The sequence below is a fragment of the Poeciliopsis prolifica genome, unplaced genomic scaffold (assembly GCF_027474105.1).
Source record: "Poeciliopsis prolifica strain line A6 unplaced genomic scaffold, Auburn_PproV2 SCAFFOLD005, whole genome shotgun sequence".
Classification (NCBI taxonomy): Eukaryota; Metazoa; Chordata; class Actinopteri; order Cyprinodontiformes; family Poeciliidae; genus Poeciliopsis; species Poeciliopsis prolifica.
Genome location: NW_026562380.1, coordinates 19,474,799 through 19,496,152, shown reverse-complemented (window position 1 = coordinate 19,496,152; position 21,354 = coordinate 19,474,799). Strand labels below are relative to the sequence as shown.

Genomic DNA, 21,354 nt, shown 5'->3' with positions numbered 1-21,354 from the left:
GAATATTTATTACTTTGTTAAACAACGTTAAAGTAAGTTACAATAAAAGGATAGGTTTGTTTGTTTTTGTCTTAACAAAATAGTAAAATATTATTAAAACACCTAGAGTTTGAAATATTACATAATAGAGCCTAATTACTAGACACTATTTACAAAGTACTTACAAATAATATTGAAATGTATTTGTAAAAATATCCATATAACCTATTTGAGAAAATTATTGTGTATTTACAATATGCATTATATATGCAGTATACCAAAAATACATTTTTAAAAAGAGTACTCGAAGCATGTTTATAAAAATGTATTTATTTGTCATTTTTGGTATAATCTTAATCAGCATACCCTTTGATAACACACTAAAACTGTAGTTCAGAAAAATATGGCATATTTAAAATATACTTAAGTATACTAAAGTATGCTGTCTTTACACCAGGGAAGTTGCGCAGGTCGGTTGTTTACAATGCAGGTAAGCTTCATAACACTGAACCGTTGCATGGTGAACGTCAGGGACAAACGTTAGTGATTGGGAACATTTGAAAACTCCAACCCGGCCCACGCCTCCAGGAAACAAAGGTTTTCAGCAGCTGGGAGCCCAGACCCCCTGAAAGAAACTGGTTTTTACCTGGATAGAATAAAACACAAGTTTCGTTGAACCCTTTACAACTAGTTGGATTTTTATTGATCCAGAGGAAGTAGGACTGGACTGTTTGTTACCTTAACTCCGAATCTGAGTGAACTGAGTCGTCCTGGAATGAACCAAGCTTCAAAACCATCCGCAGAACAACATTGCTATTGATAAGAGTAATAATTTCCCTTTATTTGCACCACGTTATAAAGACGTTATGTACATATGTGCTCAGAGATATCAACCTCTTCAAAAGGAAACTTTGACCTTTCATTTAGGGTGTTCTCTGTCCAAACCTTTTGAGTTTTAATTAAAGACTGATCCACTGAGTTGTGTCCGAAGCACGCTTCTCTAGCTTCCATTTCACTTGTAAATCCTCAGGTGTGTCGTCTTTTCTGGAGCCTTCAGAGCTTTCCGTAGTCTCAAGATTTGATTCACGTCAGGCGTTCACAATCCACTGAGCTTCTCCTGGTAGCAGCCACATGCCTACCCGGGGTCTAGAAAGGGTGAGATAACTTCAAGTCACTGAATGGGGACTTGAAGCATCCCAAGGTCTTCCCCAGTGAGAAGAACCTCCTGCTCCCTGTGGTCCTGGTGGTCCTGGAGGTCCTGTGCTCCCGGCCTTCATTGTTGTGGCCAAGTCAGCTGTCCTTAAGAAATCCAAAGGTGAACGAAACGTTATTTCTCTTACTGCCATCCATATTTTCCACTAAACAGTTCTTCTGCACCCTTATCTGCCACAAGACAGTCAAAGGCGCTCATTGGTTCAATGACATACTTTGCCATGCTTTCAGAATGATCTAACTGTTAATAAGGACGTTTGACACTTCAATAGCAATACTATAAAATAGCAATAGAAGAAAATATTAAGTGTAGCTCAATATTTGAATTATTTCAGTAATTCAGTTCAAAAAGTGTAATTCAGATATTGCCACATCATATTACGTTACATCTAAAATTATAGTGCATTAATATTTATATATACGTAAACATAGATTACTTTCTGATTAGTTCTATTTTATGTTTTCTTGCATCACTTCCCTTAGGGGGCGCTGTAAAACAAGAAATGAGGCATAAGTCTTGTGTGGCCTGTCGGCTCATTTTATTTGCTAGTGATGAAAATATCTGGACCGTGTGGTTTCATTACCTCCATCGTGTTTGTTTCTCCGTTCCGTCCCTCACAGATGCCGGGCTCGTTCTGATAATTCAAATAGTTCTGAGCGGAAACTCCGTGCTGCTGCCTATTACTGTGGTTTTCCCAGCTGGCAACACCTGGACGTTTAGACGCTTTTCTGTGAGTCCTGTACTTCATTTTAGGAAACGTGTGTGAGCCGCTGTCTGGGGACCCCCAGCCCACATCAGACCACAGGGGCTCGGTCTGTGTGGCTTGGCTGGTGGTGGCCCTCTGCAGGCGCACAGATATCCTTTGAGCCGAGCCGGTCATCAGGGTGATGGACTGAGGATCCGGAGCTGGACCTGCCAGGGCGACAGCTGGAAACTCAAAGACATCGTCCTCGTCTGGAGAAGGGAACATAACGGGAAATACATGAATTAGCTCTTGCCAAATAAAAGCAAGCAGTGAGGATGAGTGGATGGCCAAAAACAACACAGAAAACACAATAAATAAAACGTTCTGTTCAAAAACAACATACAGCTACAGCGTGTCACACAGCTTTCAAATCGGTAATGAACAGAGACGCTTTCCAAACCTGCACAGCTTAAGATGTGAGTCCACTTCATTTAAATGAATGGAACTGTGATCTGTTGATATGTCTAACTTTAGCAACACTTTAAATGTAATGTTCTGTGTTACATTTCATTCTTTGCACGTTGTTTTCTTTCCTAGTATCTCTGGCAACAATATTCATCATGTTTGGTATTGTTGCAATTATAATAAAATACTTTTGAATGAAATAAGCATATTTATACACAGCAATGCTAAGAATATCATAAACATAAAAAACATTCTGCTGAGGTACATTATTTGTTTTGAAATGATCTCAAAATGGCAGGTTACTGATGAATCCTGTTTCAATATTTTAATTGATTGTCAGCCATATTTAAAACATCAAACAAATATTGATGGGTTTTTGAAAGGCAATAAATAACTATTTGAAATGTCCACATGTAAAAGAAAATGTACTTTTATCATGCAAATGATAACAAGTAGATAATATTTCAGATTTACAAAGAGAAATAGATTTTCTAGTTGCACATTAAATTTGAACACAAACTGAACAAAAATAACTCTGAGTAACAGAGAGATGGTTTTGCCACACTGTTAATATTTCTACTGAACTAAAGTCCAGCACCTCAGTATTCAGGAACTTAACACTGAATACAATAAGCTGTTTCTAAGGACGAGGAGTGACCCATTGCAGTTTTCCTGCTGACTGCTGATTACAATATTTAAAAATCCTGACCTGCCAATTCTGATACTGATTTATTTATTTATTTTTTTAATTTTATCTGAAATGTTAATGAATATAGTAAGAAAGTTGTTGAGTCGGCAGCAAAGTGGGGTGTGGGGCTGATTATTGGTGAACGCAAACATGCAGACGTGACCTGGTGGGCGGGGCTGACAGTCAAACCTCTCATGGCAGAGCAAAAGAGGACAGTGGCTGATTTTTAGACCTTCATTGATCAGATCGGTAGATAATATTGGCTTCATATGTAAATATCGGTCGATCTGGCAAAATGAAGGACAATGGACTACACCACTACAGACTTACATTTATTTATCTTATGAAAAGGCGAACTCATGACAACATTCAGTCCAATCTTGATAACACCAGATTATTGCTTATGAGTAACAGTATCTGAAAACAACCTTTACAGGTGGGCAGCGTTGGGCTGTTGGGCAGAGAGCTGTGGGTCAGCCTGGCTGGAGAGCCGCTGCTTACAGAGCCTGAGCCAATCAGCTTCCTGCAGGCCAGAACCAGCAGTTCCCGACATTGTTTATGACAGTTAACACCACAGTCTGCAAGGCAAACACATTTCCTGGCTGAAATCATCCCTGCAGTATTCAAGCAGCATCAATAAAAAATAATATATAGAGAATAATAATTATAGCTACTGCTAATAAATTTGGTGTAAAAAAAAAAGAGGAAATGTAAAAAAGTGAATTCATATCCATGACAGTCACTCTTAGAATAAAGCAGCAGACGCACCTTTGCACTTGTATCCCTGCTTGATGATTCCCCAGAGCTGCACACACGGAAGAAGAAAAAGATGGAAATGTTACATAATGGAGAGAAAACAGACACAATCACAGCAGTCTACTGGGCTTCATGCCAACCTCTGGGAGTCCAGAACAGGTGTCAGAAAACACAAGTGGACTGGCAAGCTGCTTAGGACCAACAGGCCACCAGGGGGCCCAGAAGAACATCTAATTTCTTACACAAAGTGTAGTACTCCCAAATTCCAATCTGCAGCTACATTTCTCATTTGACTTTAACATTTCTCTTGGTCATTTATGGAGAAAATGAAAAACTCTCTAATGTAGGATCCAGAGAACTCACAAATATGTCAAACTTTTGTCATAATGTGACGATTCCATCCATCCATCCTCAGACCCGGTTATAAGATGATCAGCTTTCATCTCCACAGTTTTTGCCCTTTTTACAGAATCACTGATGAGCAGAACTGCAGTGATTATTGTGTGCATGTAATTCAGTCTGCCACCTGCTGGACGCCAGAGGTCCTGCTTCTGCCTTCTGGTGGTTCACACTTCCCTTCAAGCAACATGTGTGAACAAACACAGCTAGGATCTGGACTTAGAAGAGAACCTACCTGTCATCGCCTGCTCCACCTTTCTTACATTTTTACAAGCTGTTCATTTTTAACCCGGTTTTCTGTAATTTAGTCATTCCAAAGTAAAAGATGACATTATGTTTGAACACATTCAGCATGTTTGGTTTCAATAAACATAATTCACTTGTGTTGAAATACATACAAATCCAGCACAATGTTCACAGAAGGTTGGCTTCAGATAGGTCATCTCCTGAAAGTTGTGAATGAATCCTGGTCCCATCTTACACTGGAGCAGAGGGTTGGCCCGGAGGAAATACGCCACCATCTCATCCTTGCTGATCAATCCGTCTCTGAGAAGACATGCAGAGGAAGATGAGGAGGAGGAAACAGGAGCATCAGCTCAGCTGGAAATCTTTTAGTCATGGACAAAGTTTATGGCAGTGATGCAAATGTGTTTGGCTTTTAAATTGATAAATATTCATTGTTTTGGGGACAGGGAGTCTTTTTTTCTTGCTTCCTTTTGCTTCTTTAGATCAATGCAGAGTTGTATGATTTTTGTTTTAACTGAAAGAAAATGCAGGAATCAATACAATCTAAGCAGCATAAAAATAGAGGCAACACATCCCACAATCTAGCAGCCAAGCAATTGCATAAAATAACCTTTGACCTTTCAAATGCTCCTCTCTGGTGATTTTTTGATTGTTTTTAATGTTGCTCCAGTGTAAGGGGAAACTCTATTTATACATAGTGATATAAATAAATTGGTGTGAATTCAGGCAAATCAATAATTTGATGAACACATCAGGATGGAGGAAGTATGGGTCGGTTTGGAAGCTAGCAATTTCCAACTTTTGTAAATATCACCGTCTATGATCCCCAATCAGGTTTGTTACGTTCACAGACAAGTTATCTCCACTCCAACAAGAAGAAGCCACCAAGAAACTGGTAAAAACAACTTGGATAAATAACTGAAGTCACTCTGTTCAGTTCTCCCATCCTTCACTGCCGACGTCCGTCATGGCGCCTCCAATGATGAAGTCAAGCAGTTGCAAAGGGTTAATAGTTTCAATCATGCAGAACTGATCTGACTGTTGCTATAGCAACGATCAGAAGCAAGACATTGTCCAGAACTACAGTGAGCTCATTGTAGCTATGACCTCATCAATGACTTAGATCTATGACATAGTTCTATGTCATAGATCTAAGAACCTCTGAGGCTATAAAAACTTGCATCTCAAAACCTCAGTTTTCAGTTGCAATTCTCTTTAGCCATGTCTTTGGATCTGAAAGCGATTGGAACGACATTTTTCTTTCCTGTGTCTTTTGGGCTTGGTTATTTGGCCAGCACAGCCATCAGGAAAACATTGAATGTTATCCTGCCAAACCTACAATTTGGAATGCCATCTAAGGATGAGGACCTGGATGTCTTTGATTCTTCCTCTTCAATCCTTCTCCGGCTGGAGAAGAGAGTGACGAGGATAGACTTCCCTACCAGGAAGAGTGGCCGGATGATTTTAACGCTTTTCTCTTCAATCCTTCTCCGGCTGGAGAGGATTGCTCAGAGGATAATCTTCCCTCTGCACAATGGATGGATGATTATGATGTGATAGATGCCTATCTTTTCAGGCCTCCTCCACCTGCGACGCAAACTTCTCCGGCTGGAGAAGTTTGCGTCGCTTCAACCAAAGATGAAGCGAAAATCATCAGTGTAGAAAAGCTGGAAGAGCCGACCTCTCAAAAATGAAGTGAAAGACATCGGTGGAAGAGACTCCTCAGCCAGGAGTCTCTGAACTAAACAAGGAAAAGCCGGAAGAGCCGACGTCTGCAACAAAAGAGGACGTAAAAGACATCGGCGTGGAAGAGACTCCTCAGCCAGGAGTCTCTGAACTAAACAAGAAAAGCCGGAAGAGCCGACATCTTCAACAAAGGAGGACGTAAAAGACATCGATGTGGAAGATGTAAACAAAGAGAAGCCTAAAGAGCAGAAAGCTTCTCCTCCATCAAAAAGAGCCCTAGAAGATTGGACTCCAAAAGATTCTTTTAGTTTTCTTCCAAAACAAACTTCCCCGGCTGGGGAAGCTTTGAAGATTAGGAGGTTTTCACCTCTACCTCCCCCACCACCTGTGGAAATTTGGGATGATAAGAAGGCAGTGAAGAGAAGTAAGAAGGCATGTTGTCGATTATCTTGACTGCCTGATTTTAAGTATGTAGCATCTTGTTTTTTCACTTTTCATTTTGATGAAAAGTGAAAAAACTTGCGAAACAGAGGTCTTGGGTTTGAATCCTGGCCTGGGTTCAAACCCAAGACCTCTTGATCTCCATGAGCATGAGTGGGTTCTCTCCGGGTACTCCGGCTTCCTCCCACAGTATAAAAAGATTTTTTAGATAAAAAGTGCGTACATTGGGTTGTGCCTTTGTGATTTCTGGGCTGTTCTCATTCTGTCTAGTTTCTAGTTGAAGTGTCACTTTGTGTCTGATGAATAAAACTTCAATCCAGCTGAGTTTACCAGTTAGTAAATGATTGCAAACACACATCAAATTTGCCATTTTCTCAAAGAAGAATGTCTCAGACAAATTGTTTAATCCCACAAAATCAACATTACTTTGAGTTTGGTGATGAGGAAATGCAAACTGAGGGGATGAAATCCCAATCATCAATTCATTTTTAAAAAGCAAACCTTCCATCTTCCTTGAGCATTACTGCAGACTGTAAGAAAAGCATAGACCAATCGCCACACGTTTTCCACAATCCACCAAATGGTTCATAAATTAGTTAAATTGATTTGCTATGACAGCAAAGATGCGTCAGTTATTTTTCACACTCACTGATCTTTATCCAAAACGCAGAATGAGTCCAGAAATGGGAAATTAGCTGCAATACTCTCAAAGTCTTCTTGTGATATATAGCCATCGTGGTCATAGTCATAATTTCTGAAAACAGACTGTTAAAAGGAAAACAAGTAATTAATATCATATGACATTATGTAGCATCATGCAATATCAATTATCTTTGCTTTTGTTTGAAGGCATTATTAAAAATGGGAAGGTTTACTCACTTCTACTAGTTTGCGAATGTGCTTACTGACCACAGAAGGATCTGGTTTGGTGGTCACCCCAGAGGCCCAGTCCAGTGGGGCCAAAGGTTTGTTGGGAGTAGTTGGAGATATAGGCTGAGGATACAGAGTCAGTATAATTTCATTCATCTCATAATATTTAAAATATAAGTTTATGTTCCACCTATATTTTGACAATTTATCTTTGGTTATAATTCCAAGTGTCAGGTGGCTCGTCCTTGAGGACTTGGAGTTTTACAACCACTAATCTATAACTCCTTTCTGATGTTTTCTATAAGACTCGAGTTCTCTAGTGCTCCAAAATGCTCATATCACTTAGTTATAAAACATATTGGTAAAATTTAAACGTTGCCAATAACCTAAATATGAGGAAATTCGCAGACTGAACATGCATGTTGACAATAGACCTGAGATAATCAGGAACAACTGTTTAAATATGAATATGGATATAAAACCTTCTTTGGCAGCTGCTCACTGAGACTTGAGCCCCACTAAACTGGCCTCATCCCACCATAACAGCCAGACTTTTACCAGCATGTGGTGTGTTTCATGCAGAATCGTAGCTTGAATAGAACTTTACCTGCGATTTTGGGTTACGTGGTTCCCTTAGCAACGACAGCTCATAAATCTCATCTTCTGTGTAATAAAGGTCAAGAGAAAGCTGAAAAATATGAGCGTTCAGGTAAAAGTCATAAAACAATCACAATGATGGCCAAACCCCAACACGGAGGCTTAATGAATTACAGACAGAGCTGGTAGATATAAGAACATCATGATGCTTTTTGAGGCAACTTTGAACTGAGACCAACTATCATTTCTGGTGTTAGATTCCATTTCTAAAGTCAATCATCTCGGATGAAGCTTACTGTGAAACCTATGTTCTCTATGTGCTATATAAAATTAAGAGGTCTGAAGCAAAGAGCTGCCCTCACCGTCAGAAGGTAAATGAGGTCCATGTTGGGCTCCACTTGGGATACCACACTCTGTAGTGACACCAGCTCATTGAACGTCATGTACAGCTGATGCATCTTCACCAGGTTCACCATGGTGCCGTCACCGACCCAGTCAGGAAAGACGACGTGCACCGCGATCAGATCCTTCAGGTGAACGCCCAGGATGGGGATTTTGAACCCTCTGCAGTCATTGAAGGCCTTTCTGTAGTTGGAGTAGTTGTTGTTGGAAGAGACCAGCTCTGTCATCTCGCTCCAAATCTGGGACAGCAATAGGAAAACAGTATCATGTAATGAATAAGTCACAGTCGTTTCTGCAGATCATGTGATATAGATGGGTAAAAAGATAGACCAGTTGCAGACGGGGCTCAAATTTTCTTTTGTTAATGTAAGTGAAGACATCGGTGTGAGGAATAGCACAGCATGGCCCGTGTTCAGTACCTTCAGAACTTCTGGCGCCAGGTAGGCCTGGGTTTCTTTTAGTCGAGAAATGGAGCTGTGGCTCAGGCCTCCCACCACCGCCATCAGAGTGTTGAAGTTCTGAAGATGCAGCAGTTTCTGAGAAAACAGAGGGGAGTGGTAAGATGAACATTGTTCATCAGAGATCAGCCAGTGCCATGGTCTGTAATAAAACTCTGAAAAAGATGATCCTGCTCATCTGCTTCTCTTAGCCCAAAGTCTCATGTTAACTTGGTGTGGCAGAGATTCTGTTGGTTGTTTTAAAATATTTATCACCATCAACCAAATTGGCTGGAAATGTTTATCAGTGACAGCTGGTTTATTTTAGTGATAGAAGAACCTTATTAAGTGCACAAGCTTCATGGTGCATTCAGGTACAGTTTGTAAATAGTTTCCCTTTCATTAAACATGATCTAATACCCACTGGTCTCTTTTCAAGACAGTTCAATAAATGAAATTATGAAAAATGCCAAAAGTGTCAGTTTCTTGCTTCCATAAAATGTGCTAAATAATATAATCATGTTATCAGAAATCATCACCACATTATGCAGTAGTTAGTTGCTACTTCAAACGTGTTTTTATTCTTGCGTCTCTGGATATAACCTTCCTCTGTTTATATTGCAAAGTTTTGAATAAACAGACAGAAAATCAGCAGCTATTCCTTCTTGTTTTTGAAACGGGTGTTAAATGCAGTTCGTATTTGTGAACAGCCTGTTGTAGGAGTTACCTGAGCCACGTGGATGTATTTGGCGATGACCTCAGCTCGGGTCTGAGGTGTGAGTTTGCTGAGCACCATCAGCTGGACCCACTGTGAGATGCCATTGAAGAGAGCGATGGAGCGCTCCAGAGTTGGATTTTCCACAAGACAACCATGGATCACGTAGCTCTGATAGTCGGTGAACTGCAGACGAATGAGAATTTTTGCCAAGACTCATTTGTACGAATCATTTTCATAGAGGCTATGCAATGTAGTTTAGCTCTATTTGGATTTTAATGTTACAGTCAGTTAAATGACAACCAGCTGCTTACTGTAAAATTTTATGCAGGAAGATAAAAAAAAAAAAAAAACAGGATTCAGCTGAAAATTTAGGAAGCACAAAAAATTTATGGGTAAAAAAAAAAAAAGGTAATTTATTTCCTTGAATTTTAGACAACAGCATTTCTTTGATGTAGCAACATCAAAGAAATGTGAGAGGATTTGATTGTCATTTTTTAATTACAATTCTATATTTGGAAAAAGTTTTATATGTGATCTGGAATGTCCCGACTTCCTGTGCAGGCGTGTAAGTTCAGTTCTGTTCACTTAAAAAGTGGATTACTCTGACAAGCAGCAGGCTTCTCTCATCACTGTTACATTTCAACTGAAAACACTCCAGCGTCATTCTAGATTGTCTCCGTTTTCTCACTTTGAATACACTAAATCCAGATATTTCCATTATTGTGGATATGATTTGTAATCAGTCAGGTCTGGGAAAATGAGCAGTTTTCCATAAGATCAGCCAGCCTTTGTGACAGGTGAGCAACTTCCCATGACGTTGCTCATGTTGACCAAAGTCCTCTTCATACAAGGTTTATATTTGCACTATGGTTGGCTTCTACCATCACAGCTGATAACATTTTCCCAAATACAGAAACTTTCTATGAATGATGAGTTCTGATGAGGCTCATCTGTCTGTAGACTGAAGTTATTTTCTTGAAAATAACGTTGAACACATTTGCCATTAAGCCCACATTAAAAATGTATTAAAATTTTTCTTTTATTGGTCTCATTTAACATTCTAATCATAAATGTCATGTTTTTATTAGCTGTTATCAGAAAATCAATCATCAGAAAAAAGGCTTGTGTGGGATTTTTTTTACTGAGTGAACCGAGTTACTGAAATAACTTTTGGATGATTTACTGGAAGAAATTTCTGTGCATCCGCTATGAGTTTCAGAGGATTCACCCACCGATATCCTCCGGATGGACTTGAACTCCAGGAAGGTGAGATGCTCTGCCAGCTCCACAGGCTCCAAGTGGTCAAACAGCAGTGATGCTTTCCCTTTCTTGGCTTGTTTCTTCCTCTGGGTCAGCTTCCGCATCCAATCATATGATGGGCTGTAAGGAGATCAGGTCAGAAACAGTGAGCTGGCAGTCTGGACTCAGTCCAATCAGCAGGAAGGTTCTGGTTTAGGGGTATTTAAGACGATGGTTACTGTAGCGTCCCGGTTGAATGGATGATTTCTCAAACTGATGGTTCACAATGTTTTATTGAATGCCTTTTTATTGTGAACACACCGTAAGAGCTACAAAACATACAAATTAAATACATTAAAAACTCAAACAGTGTTGTTTTCATATTGTACTTTAACATATAAATCATTTTTCTTACATTCTGCAATTAAACCTTCTGTCATGAAATAAAGCGCAACATATTAACTATTAAGGGTTAATTAACGAATATTCGTGCCATCTAATGATAAAATACAACCGTCACACCCAAAGCAAATTACATTTTACAGTAAAACTAAACATATATTTACATATTAAAAAACTCTCACCTTGTTCCCCATCAACCAAGCGCCAACCAACTGACAGTCTACACTCTAATCTGAACCACTCCTTAATTAGTTTTACTCCGACCTTTTTTTTTTTTTAAACCAACTTTATTTACAAAGAAGAATATACAGAATACAGAATAATGAATATACAGACACAGACAATAGAATGCTCGAGGTACTAGGTTAACAATTTACAGATTTAACTCTTCACTTAAAGTTAGAAGTTTTATAGCTTTAGCGTTGGTGCACATTTTCACAGAGTCCAAAAAACATCTTAAATAAGCTCTAAAAAGAGTGAGGTTGGGTTTGTTTTTAGCAAATTTACAAGCATGCATATGAAATTTAGCCAGCAGAATAAGAAAGTTTATAATATACTCTTTTCCAAACAAACTATTATTGGAAACAAAAAGGGTGATACAGGACATCCTTGACGAATCCCACGTTCTATTTGAAATCTATTTGTTGTTCCATTGGGTAATTTTATTGAGCTATTTCCATAAGTATATAGAGTGGGATTGATTTTTGAAAATTCTCTCCAAAACCAATTAGACTGAGGGCTTTGAAGATAAATTCATGTTCTATTGAGTCAAATGCTTTTTGAAAATCTAAGAATAAAATAAAGCTGTTATCTGAAACCATTTCTGAGAACATCTTGTAAAGTTCTGATGCAAGTCCATCTGTGCCAGGGGATTTATTTAAGACTATTAATAGCTTCTTTAATTTCATCAAGTGTGATTGGAGAATCACATAATATTTTGTTTTGGTCACCAATTATTCCTGTGCCACTTAAGGAGTTAAAGAAAGAATTGTGTTCCTCAGGCGAATGTCTAGACTCCTATAATGATTTGTAAAACGTTTCACATATATTTGCAATTGTTTTGGGGTCATCAATAATTGTGCCATTTGAGTTAAGTTTGGTAATACCATTTTTTGATTGTCTTTGTTTTTCAAGTTTAAAGAAATAACTAGAATTTTGTTCCCTTCCTCTAACCATTTGGCTCGTGAACATATAAATGCTCCTTTTGCTTTTTTAATATAAATTTGATCCAGTTTAAGCTGAAGGGTTTGTAACTTGGCTCTCTGTTGTTCATCTAGATTTTCAGGAAGAGCAGAGGATAATGAAATCAACTCAGATACCAAGCCGTTTTCCTCCTTTATACTATTTTTAATTCTATTTGCCCCAGCTTTACTTAAGATCTTTCTTAACTCATATTTTAAAAGCTCCCAGTAACTTCCGTAATTGTTTTCAGATTGTGCTAGCTTTATGAGCTCTGCAATTTTGTATTTAATTGTTAAACAGATAAATTTGTCGTTAAGAAGGGATATATTCATCTTCCAATATGCAGGGTTCCTTTTAATAGTTCTATCAGGGGAAATACAAACCTGTAACGAAATGCCTTTGTGATCAGTAAGAGGTGCTTGAATAATCTCAGCTTTGCAATTTGAAAGTTGTAAGGAATCAGAAATGAGCCAAAAGTCAATTCTTGATTGTTGTGAGCCAGCTTTATTTTTCCATGTAAAGTTTTTTGTGTTAGGATTAATTACCTCCAAATATCAATTAAGCTTCGTTCATTCATAAAGTCAACAATCTGAGAGTTTATTCTTTGCCTACTAGGCCAACGGTCAACCTCATCATTCACAGTAATGTTGAAGTCTCCTCCTAAAATTATTTTAATGTTATTAAATTTTTTAACAAGTGCATCAATACTGGAGTTCAAAGTTTCAAACAGTCTGACATTTTCTTTTGCGTTGTTATACCCATAAATGTTGCCAATAAGAAAGATAGAATTATCACATTGGATAACTGTGAGAATGTAATGTCCAGCAGGGTCGGCTTCAGTGAAGATGACGGTGCTATTGAATTTGTGTTTCAATGTTAATGTACCTGCTGTACGGTGAGTTCCATGGGCCATCCATAGGTCTTCTCCCCACTGAGCTTTCCAAAGTTTATAGTCACTGTCAATGGAGTGAGTCTCTTGAAGCAAACAAAAATCAGCACCACAATTTTTTGCAAACAGAAATAAAGCTTTTCTTTTAGTGATATCCCTCAGTCCTCGAGCATTAACTGAGAAGAGTTTTAACATAGTAAAAAGAACAGAACAAAGAAAACTATAAGTGTCTTGAGTTTTAGTTGAACTTAACTGGGAACATAGAACTTTTCCTCCAAATTGGGTTGAATGGGATCCAACGAAACAGTTATTCAACTTCCTTGCGGTCCACAAAAGCTCTTCCTCCTACAAAGTATGCGATCTTTTTATCCTTGCGTGCCTGTTGGATTATTGGCCACAACCTGTTCCGTTTCTCGCGGTCTTCCACAGAAAGATCTTCTTTAAACAGGAGATTTCTTTGCTTCAAGTAGTCAGAATTCTTTGCCATTTTCCAGATCAAGATTCGGAAATGCTGCATGGCGAAATGGATGATGATGTCTCGGGGCTGTGGTTTGTTAGGGTGTTTTCTACCAAGCCGATATACTGAATCAATCACTTCCAAAAGCTTCTCTTTGTAGTCAGGGATTATATTCTGACATACCTCCATCACCTTGACCCTAACATCTTCCGACCCTTCTTCGGGCATGCCGCGGAGCCGCAGATTCCACCGTTTCTTCTCGCGTGCTAGCTCCAGCACTTTGGTTTCCAATGCTTGAATCTTTTCCTCAGCTTTGCTGACTCGGCTGACCGTGGTGTGCAGTGTGCTTTTAATATCTTGTATGTCAGCGGAGAGAAAATTAATTGTAGACTTCAAGTCCTCAATGGATTTTCCAATAGCTGTTCCTTGCTCTTCAATAGCTAGCTTTAGCACCGCTATCACGTTCTCTGCTGTGGCTTGTTCCATTTTACCTTTTTTGGTAGATGATGTCTTCGTAGGAGTAAGTACAAGATGACCTTCGGTTTTACGTTTTTATGTAGAGGTTGAAGACATTACAAATATACCTATTCCGGCAGGAGCTGAATAAAGTTGAATAAAGTTGGAGGAGAGTTCCGAACAACGTCTAAAGGCTAGCCGCCATCTTGGCTCCTCCTTGTACTCCGACCTGAGCGCTCTCTCTTTCTGCGCGATGACCAGCAGTTAATTGTCAGTTAATTGTCTAAAGTTGGCGTCACACTTCACCACTCTTCCGTTTCAAACCCTTTCAAAATAAAAGCATAAATTCTTATGCTAACAAATACTCGTTTTAAAATGAGGAAACACAAAATACTAATAAGGTCATTTTCAGTTACAGCCCAAAAATAAGGAACAAATCATTTGTTTTATTTTATTTGCAGAAAGCTGTCCAGCTTACCGTTGATCTCATGTCCCAGATGGTCAATGTTCTGTTGTTCTGTTCTGTTATTAATGTGTTGTAGAGTTTTTCTATTGTACATTTGTGTTTACTGTTGCAGGTGTTGAATCTTGAATATTGAAGCAGTCAAAATAATGTTGAGTCCCGTTGTTCTGCCCATTTGGGAAATGCTGCAGTTTGTTCTCCGCTGGCTGTCAGCCCTGCGGCTCCCGGTTTACTGTCCTCCGGTAGTTGCAGCTGGTCTCTCAACAGCGTCTCTTTGCACCTCAACTTCCGCCTTCGGGGAAAAGCGGCTCGATCGTTTCCGATCTATTGAAAATGGCACTTTATGCTGGGTATCTGCAGGGCTTTTCCAATGTAATTAATTTAATAATGTACATCTAACCGAAGCCCCAACAAGTAAGCCGGAGAAAGGTTTTAAGATGTTCCCCTCGTTATACATTCACAGATACGAAGGTGAGTTTTACTTTCTTCAAACTTTGTGGCTAACATTAGCTTTAGCTTATGCTACTAAGCAATATTCTCAGACAGTTTTCTTGTAAAAATCTGCTATTTAAATATCTAAACATTTCTCATCCATTCTAACAGACGATGTTTGTACCTTATTTTCAAGTATATTACGTGTATTTATTGTTAACGACAATAAACAGCTTACGGTTCAGGCTTTTTGCTTGAAGCCTGAAGAAGCACAACAAGCCCGTAGCTTTACAGTAAAGCGGTTCTGATGTCAGAGTTCGAGTTCAGCTGACTGTTCAGGTTCAAAGTAGTTACTTTTAGAAAAATATGGCCGTGTTGCTTAAGGCCAGAGGCTCTTAAACTGCTGGACTTCCCAGAACTACATTTCCCATCATGCCCAGGCTTTGACGTGTAAATCAGGTGATGTGGAAAAGTCTAGAAATGCTTCATTTGACCCTCTGAGCTGTAGATTCTCAGCTTCGTGTTAATATTTCTGTTGTAATTGATGGTCGACGCTTTATTATTGTTTTGTATTTTGATGTGAATCCGATCGGTTCTGAAGTCCCACTTGTATCTGGCTCTGTGGAGTTCAGTAGCCTTCACAGAGTTCAACTCTGAGATGTTTTTTGTGTTATTTTGTTTTATTACTTTTGCATGCTTCTTGTGAAGGGCTGAAATAGGACTGTTTACAGCAGTGTGTACAGGCGGATCAGTTGCTTGGCTGTACGGCTCTGCTGACTTGTTCCTATATACTCGCTCTTTCAGGCTGAATACAGAAGCAATTTAATGGAAATAACACACAATGGCTCCTATACCTTCGTCTTCAGGTTGAAGAAGCTGCTGAGTGAAGTGAAGGCTGCAAACTTCGCTGTGCAGCATTAGCTTTAACTGGTAGCGACCAATATTTACAAGCCAACGTCTTCTTAATTCAGGACCGTTTGGAAATCCATGAAATGGTGCAAAGAGCCTATATACTGTGCAGTGAAGTTTCCCGCTTGGCCTTCTGACATGGACGTCGTTTCTTCTGGAACTGGATTCTATATGAAGCTCTTGAAGCGGTTTTCCTCTGTTGCGCCTCGTCAACCCGCTCTGCCAGGCCCTGTACCTCTGTGGCAAAACTGTCCAGCTTACCGTTGATCTCATGTCCCAGATGGTCAATGTTCTGTTGTAGCTTTGCATTATCCCCCTTCTAGACAATCTTCAGGTCGTCGATGTTTGGTCCAGTCTCTCAGCTTCTGAGCTAGCCACATGTCACTAGCTTGATACAGACATGCGTTAGCTTCAGCAACACGTTTATCCTGAGCTTTGGGCATCTTTGTCAATATTTTAATGGCTCCACATGTTTCTCCTCTTGTTGATAAGTTATTTAGTCGAAACAATGACGTTTAATGAGTTTTGAACTGGATATTGTTATACTAAGGTGTTAGAGGTTCTGACACACCGTCTACTCAGTTTGCTTCACCTGAAGTCACCATGTTGTTTTTGTAAAATAATTATTCATTTAACTTAATGATAGTCAGTTCTCATTGCAAAAACAATAATATTTTCTAATTTCAATATACTTGCCCTGATTCTTTGCATTTAACATACATAGAAAGTACATCAGTTGATGAAGAGATTCATTGTGTGCTAATGGGTTCACAGGACAGAAAACATAAAAACTGTGACGTTTCTTTCTCCAGCAGAACTGAATTTAAGGATGTGCTCAGCTTTAAGCCTCAGACATTCAAACTTAAGCTGGATTTCTATGCGCCGTTTCTACTTTGTATTTGGGAATCCCAAGCTACTCATTCAATAGGAATTTTATTCCAGTAAAATAGTGAAATCGTAAATAAATGTAACAGAAGGAAATCTTATTCTTGGCAAGACAACTTAGATTGTTGAAAAGTCTGTTAATCACCCATAAATGATGACACATTTCTAAACACAACTCATAAAAGGTTCAGTTCACCTATTTTCTACCAGGCAAAGAAACTACTTCCTATTCACAATGTTAATGTTATGAAGTGCGATGAAGGTGGTGAGGCAAAATGCAGCGGACCCGGTTGCAATGATGTAAATTATGGTTTTAATGTTGATTGGCACACAAATAACTTCAAAGTCCAGGTTGCTGGTGGCAACTGGTGAACCTCAAAAACAACACACAGACTGGACGGAGGAAAGGACCCGACTAGACGTGATTAGACGGGGACCTGACCAGAAACAAGGGACACAAGTGGGTTTAAATACACAGGGAGACAGTCAGGAGAAACAAGAGACAGCTGGGGACACTAGGGGTAGAAGGGCCAACACAGAGACTCAACAGAACACAGAAACCTAAATAACACACAAAAAACACAAATTACTCCATTTAACCTCAAGTATGAAAGAAACTAGTTTTAGCACCAGATGTTGGGAATGTGGCAAGACAGTTTTTTGGTAGAGGCGGTGTGATGGTGTGGGATGGAGTTTTTTTTCTATGAAAACAAGGCTTTCTGTCAAAATGGAGACGAAATAAAAAACTAGTGACACTATAATATCTGTTGTCTTTAAGACTGAACTCAAGCCCACAAAATGAATGAGAGAAGAAGATCAGAGGTCATGCAAACAGTCCAGACTTTAGCCCCACTGACACTTGATCAGCTGTTCATGCAAGAATGACAAACATAACTACATTGGGTAACTCGCAACAATCCTGGTGAAGCATCGGATGCAGTTCCTTTTGCAGTGTGTGATCAATCTGGTAAGAATCATAGTCATAACAATTGTCCTACTGAGACCCACAGTCCAACAAAAGAGACTAGAGAGAGGCGTTAGTAACAGTGAGCTGCTGTTTCATCCTCATACTTTCATCCAAAATATACATAGAAAATTTAAAACAAATTCAACTGTAACGAGATCCATTGTCAAGAAGCAACAATCAATCATTTTAGTTTCTACAGTGGTGTGTGTGTGCGTGGGCGTGTGTGCGTGTGTGTGTGTGTGTGTGGGGGGGGGGGTGTGTGTGTTGTGTGGGTGTGTAGGTGTGTGTGTGGTGGCTTACATGGCTGAGATGTCGATGAGTTTGAAATGGTCCTCACAACCAAGTTGAGCGGCCGCCTCCCTGAACTCCTCTGTGATCCGAATCAGGCCCAAATCCAGGTTGAACTCTGCAGGGAAGGTCACTATCCAGAACCTACATGTGCATATTCACATTACCAGGCGTTAGGGTGCAGGAAGGGCCCGGCTGAACCTGTGCTGGACCTGCCCTCATCCATCTAAAACCCAGGATGTCTTTGACTTTATTTAAACATTAATCATTAAGAAATGTTATAAAAACATTGAGAGAGACTTTAAGTCTTAAAAATACAAAGTGTGAAAACATAATTAGGTGGAGTTAAACTGAAGTAATTAAAGACAGTTTTGTGTTGAACAGCATTGTTTCCTAGGAGTCTGAAATGTGTTTATTTCTTTACCTCATGAAATAGCAAATCTTCAGCCTGGTCATCCTGCTGCTGTCTTCTTTGCCATCACGGTACGTAGACTTTGGTTAGGACTTTATGGTAAAAATAGATCAACTAAAAGGAAACTGGTTGCAGGTCCACAGATTGGTCATTGGTACAAAATGTAATCTTACTAATGTCAACTACATATAACATGTCAATGTGCATTGAGGCCCACCAGTGTGTTGGTCCTAAAAACAAACTCTTTCTGGGCAGCTGTATGGAAAACCATCCATGATAAAAGATAACTTGTGCTAATATTTGAAGAAAAATAAAAAGCATAAGGAGTTTTGTTCTGCAAGACGGGAAGATGGGATATATCATTAGTAGTTTTCCTGCCAGTCAGAGGATGTAACATACCAGCGATGCATTAGCAGCATGGTACGAGGGAGCGGGTTGGCATGGAGATCACCGTTATCATCTGTGACGAGAGGAAGTCACAGAATAGCATGAAATGTAAACTACCATGAAATAATGACAACCCATCACAAAACGTCAGCTAAGATGTGGTGCGTCTCTCACCGAATGCGTGAACGCATTCAACTATCAGCGCATCGAGAGACGCCGCCTTGCCCAGAGTGGAGGATCCCATCGTGCCGCAGCGGTGGGAACGCAGAGTTCAGCTCGCTCTGCCTTTCAGGGCTTTCCTGGCAACAGCAGATAGACAGCAAACCCTAAAGGTTGAGGAGAAACAAGGATCACCATGTCAACAGAAAACTTCTTTGGAAACACATGTGAAAATGTCTACAAGACTAGTGGTAAATGACTGAATCATCAACCAGTAATACTGGCTTCTAATCCAGTGGTATCCAGAGTCGGTCCACGAGGACCGGTATCCTGCGTGTTTTGGTTCCTCCATGGTGGCAGCAATAACCTCCTCAGCAGGTCAATGTTCTTCTTAGACCTTCAAATGAGCCATCATTGGATCCAGGTGTGTTAAACCCAGGAGAGAACTGAAACACGGAGGATCCGGGCCCTCGAGGATCCGGGCCCTCGAGGCCTCGAGGATCCGGGCCCTCGAGGATCCGGGCCCTCGAGGATCCGGGCCCTCGAGGACCCACTTTGGGCGCCACTGTTCTCGACAACATGCTGACCACTTTCATCACTCTGCTGTCTTTACACCCTGTTATTTAGCTGCATGCGTTGATGTTTCTAGCCTGTGTCCTGTCTGTCTTTCCTGTGGTGGAAAGTACACACCTGACCCAGCCTCTGTGTTTGCTGCCGTCTCTCTGTCCCGGCCCAGTAGAGGCCCTTCTGCTAATGCCTAGCTAGGCTCTGCTGAACATTTCCTCCTTTTAGAAGGGAGTTTATCTCCGAACAGGTTTTTCCTTTACACTCTGCTGCCTCTGACCTAATGTTATAATGGCTTATAATGGAATGGACTTGGCTGCATGAGCTTAAATGTGAATGTAGTTCATTTCTGGACTGAATTTGTGTGGCCCTGGACAGCATGCTAAGAGCAGCACGAACCGTCTCTTCGATTTATTTAACACAAAAAGCGGAAGAGAGCAGATATGGAATTGGTTAATATATTCCTGTCCATACCACAGTGTATGTCTGGTCACCTAGCAACCATAAGCCTATCTAGGTCTGATTGGTCAGCCTATTTGTGTGAAAGTGTGATTGGATAACTACTAGTTATGATGAAACTAGTATTATCATAACTAGTTTCATTTTTTTTTTGTAACAATGTCCTGATTGTTCTGTCAGGAGTTCAGTGTTGCTGGGTCTCTGGATTTTCAGATGTCTGTGGTTTGTTTCCACAAAATGTGCATATTTTTAATCTTTAACATCTTGAAGGTGTGTTAAATCATCTTTACCCGTGTTTCCATCCAATTCTCATAAGAATTTTGCTCTAACTTTTGAAAAGCCACTAAACAAGAAAAACTCCCATCTCATCCTGTGCTGCCTCTCGCCGGCCTTCCCTCCTGCCTGGATGTTTGGACTTTGGTTTTCTAAGGGTCATGCCTGGTCGGCACAGACCCACCGGTGGATGGAACAGTGTGTCAATTTTTGGTCTTCTTAGGCAAATGTGTTTCCATCTCACCTTAGCTGCATGCGTAAGGTGAGATGTCAGGTGTGAAAAAACACCTGACGTGAGTACAAAACGTTTTCACAAAATCCACAAAGATTTTTTTTATTAAAATTTTTGCTATTTACATCAATGTTTTCCAACGCAATGCTTCAAAAATATGCATTGAAAGTATTGATCACAGCTACTGCCATTTAGAGAAATGCACAATCTAGTTTAAATAACACTTATTCAAACACTTGGGAGGCACTATAAATGTTGAACTTTAATCCCCGAATGGTCCTTTGACATATCAAACAACACGGTGATGTGACTCAACAGTGACATGACTGAACAAAAGCGGTTACACAGACACTTTCTAAAAACACAGCACCCGTCCTTCCCTCATGTTCAAACCCCAATACGACAAAACACACGGCAAGAGACTCATTTCTCATTCTGACTGAAACCCTGTTGTTTTAAACCATGTCCCAGCAGATGGTGCTTTACATGCAGCGGTTAATAAACAAAGTGCACTGGGAAACCAGAGAGCTTTGTCACTTATTCTGTGAAAAATAACCAGATAGAGTGATGGAAGGAAAACCTAGAAGGTCCTCAATGTAATAACTGCACAATCTGATAAGCTTATCCACCATTTTTATATTCAAATGAATGTGTTGAATGAATTAATCCATTCAATTTCAAATCTCAAAGGTGTGCACTTAAAAGCATCCATATTTT

The 21,354-nt window shown here is 39.8% G+C and overlaps 1 protein-coding gene across 1 annotated transcript in view; it reads right to left on the bottom strand.

The window, feature by feature from the left end:
- Positions 1 to 291: 291 nt before the first annotated feature.
- Positions 292 to 21,354, bottom strand: part of LOC129360148 (ras guanyl-releasing protein 3-like) — a 28,185-nt gene continuing 7,122 nt past the window's right edge. The window contains 17 exon segments of the mRNA XM_055030262.1: positions 292 to 1,278; positions 1,776 to 2,146; positions 3,459 to 3,608; positions 3,799 to 3,835; positions 4,584 to 4,731; positions 7,208 to 7,323; positions 7,438 to 7,551; positions 8,036 to 8,116; positions 8,388 to 8,666; positions 8,847 to 8,963; positions 9,592 to 9,765; positions 10,815 to 10,962; positions 18,164 to 18,295; positions 18,576 to 18,638; positions 18,922 to 18,946; positions 18,949 to 19,023; positions 19,125 to 19,276. Of these exon segments, the coding sequence (XP_054886237.1) occupies positions 1,270 to 1,278; positions 1,776 to 2,146; positions 3,459 to 3,608; positions 3,799 to 3,835; positions 4,584 to 4,731; positions 7,208 to 7,323; positions 7,438 to 7,551; positions 8,036 to 8,116; positions 8,388 to 8,666; positions 8,847 to 8,963; positions 9,592 to 9,765; positions 10,815 to 10,962; positions 18,164 to 18,295; positions 18,576 to 18,638; positions 18,922 to 18,946; positions 18,949 to 19,023; positions 19,125 to 19,194 (2,109 nt within the window). The 5' untranslated portion in view covers positions 19,195 to 19,276 and the 3' untranslated portion in view covers positions 292 to 1,269.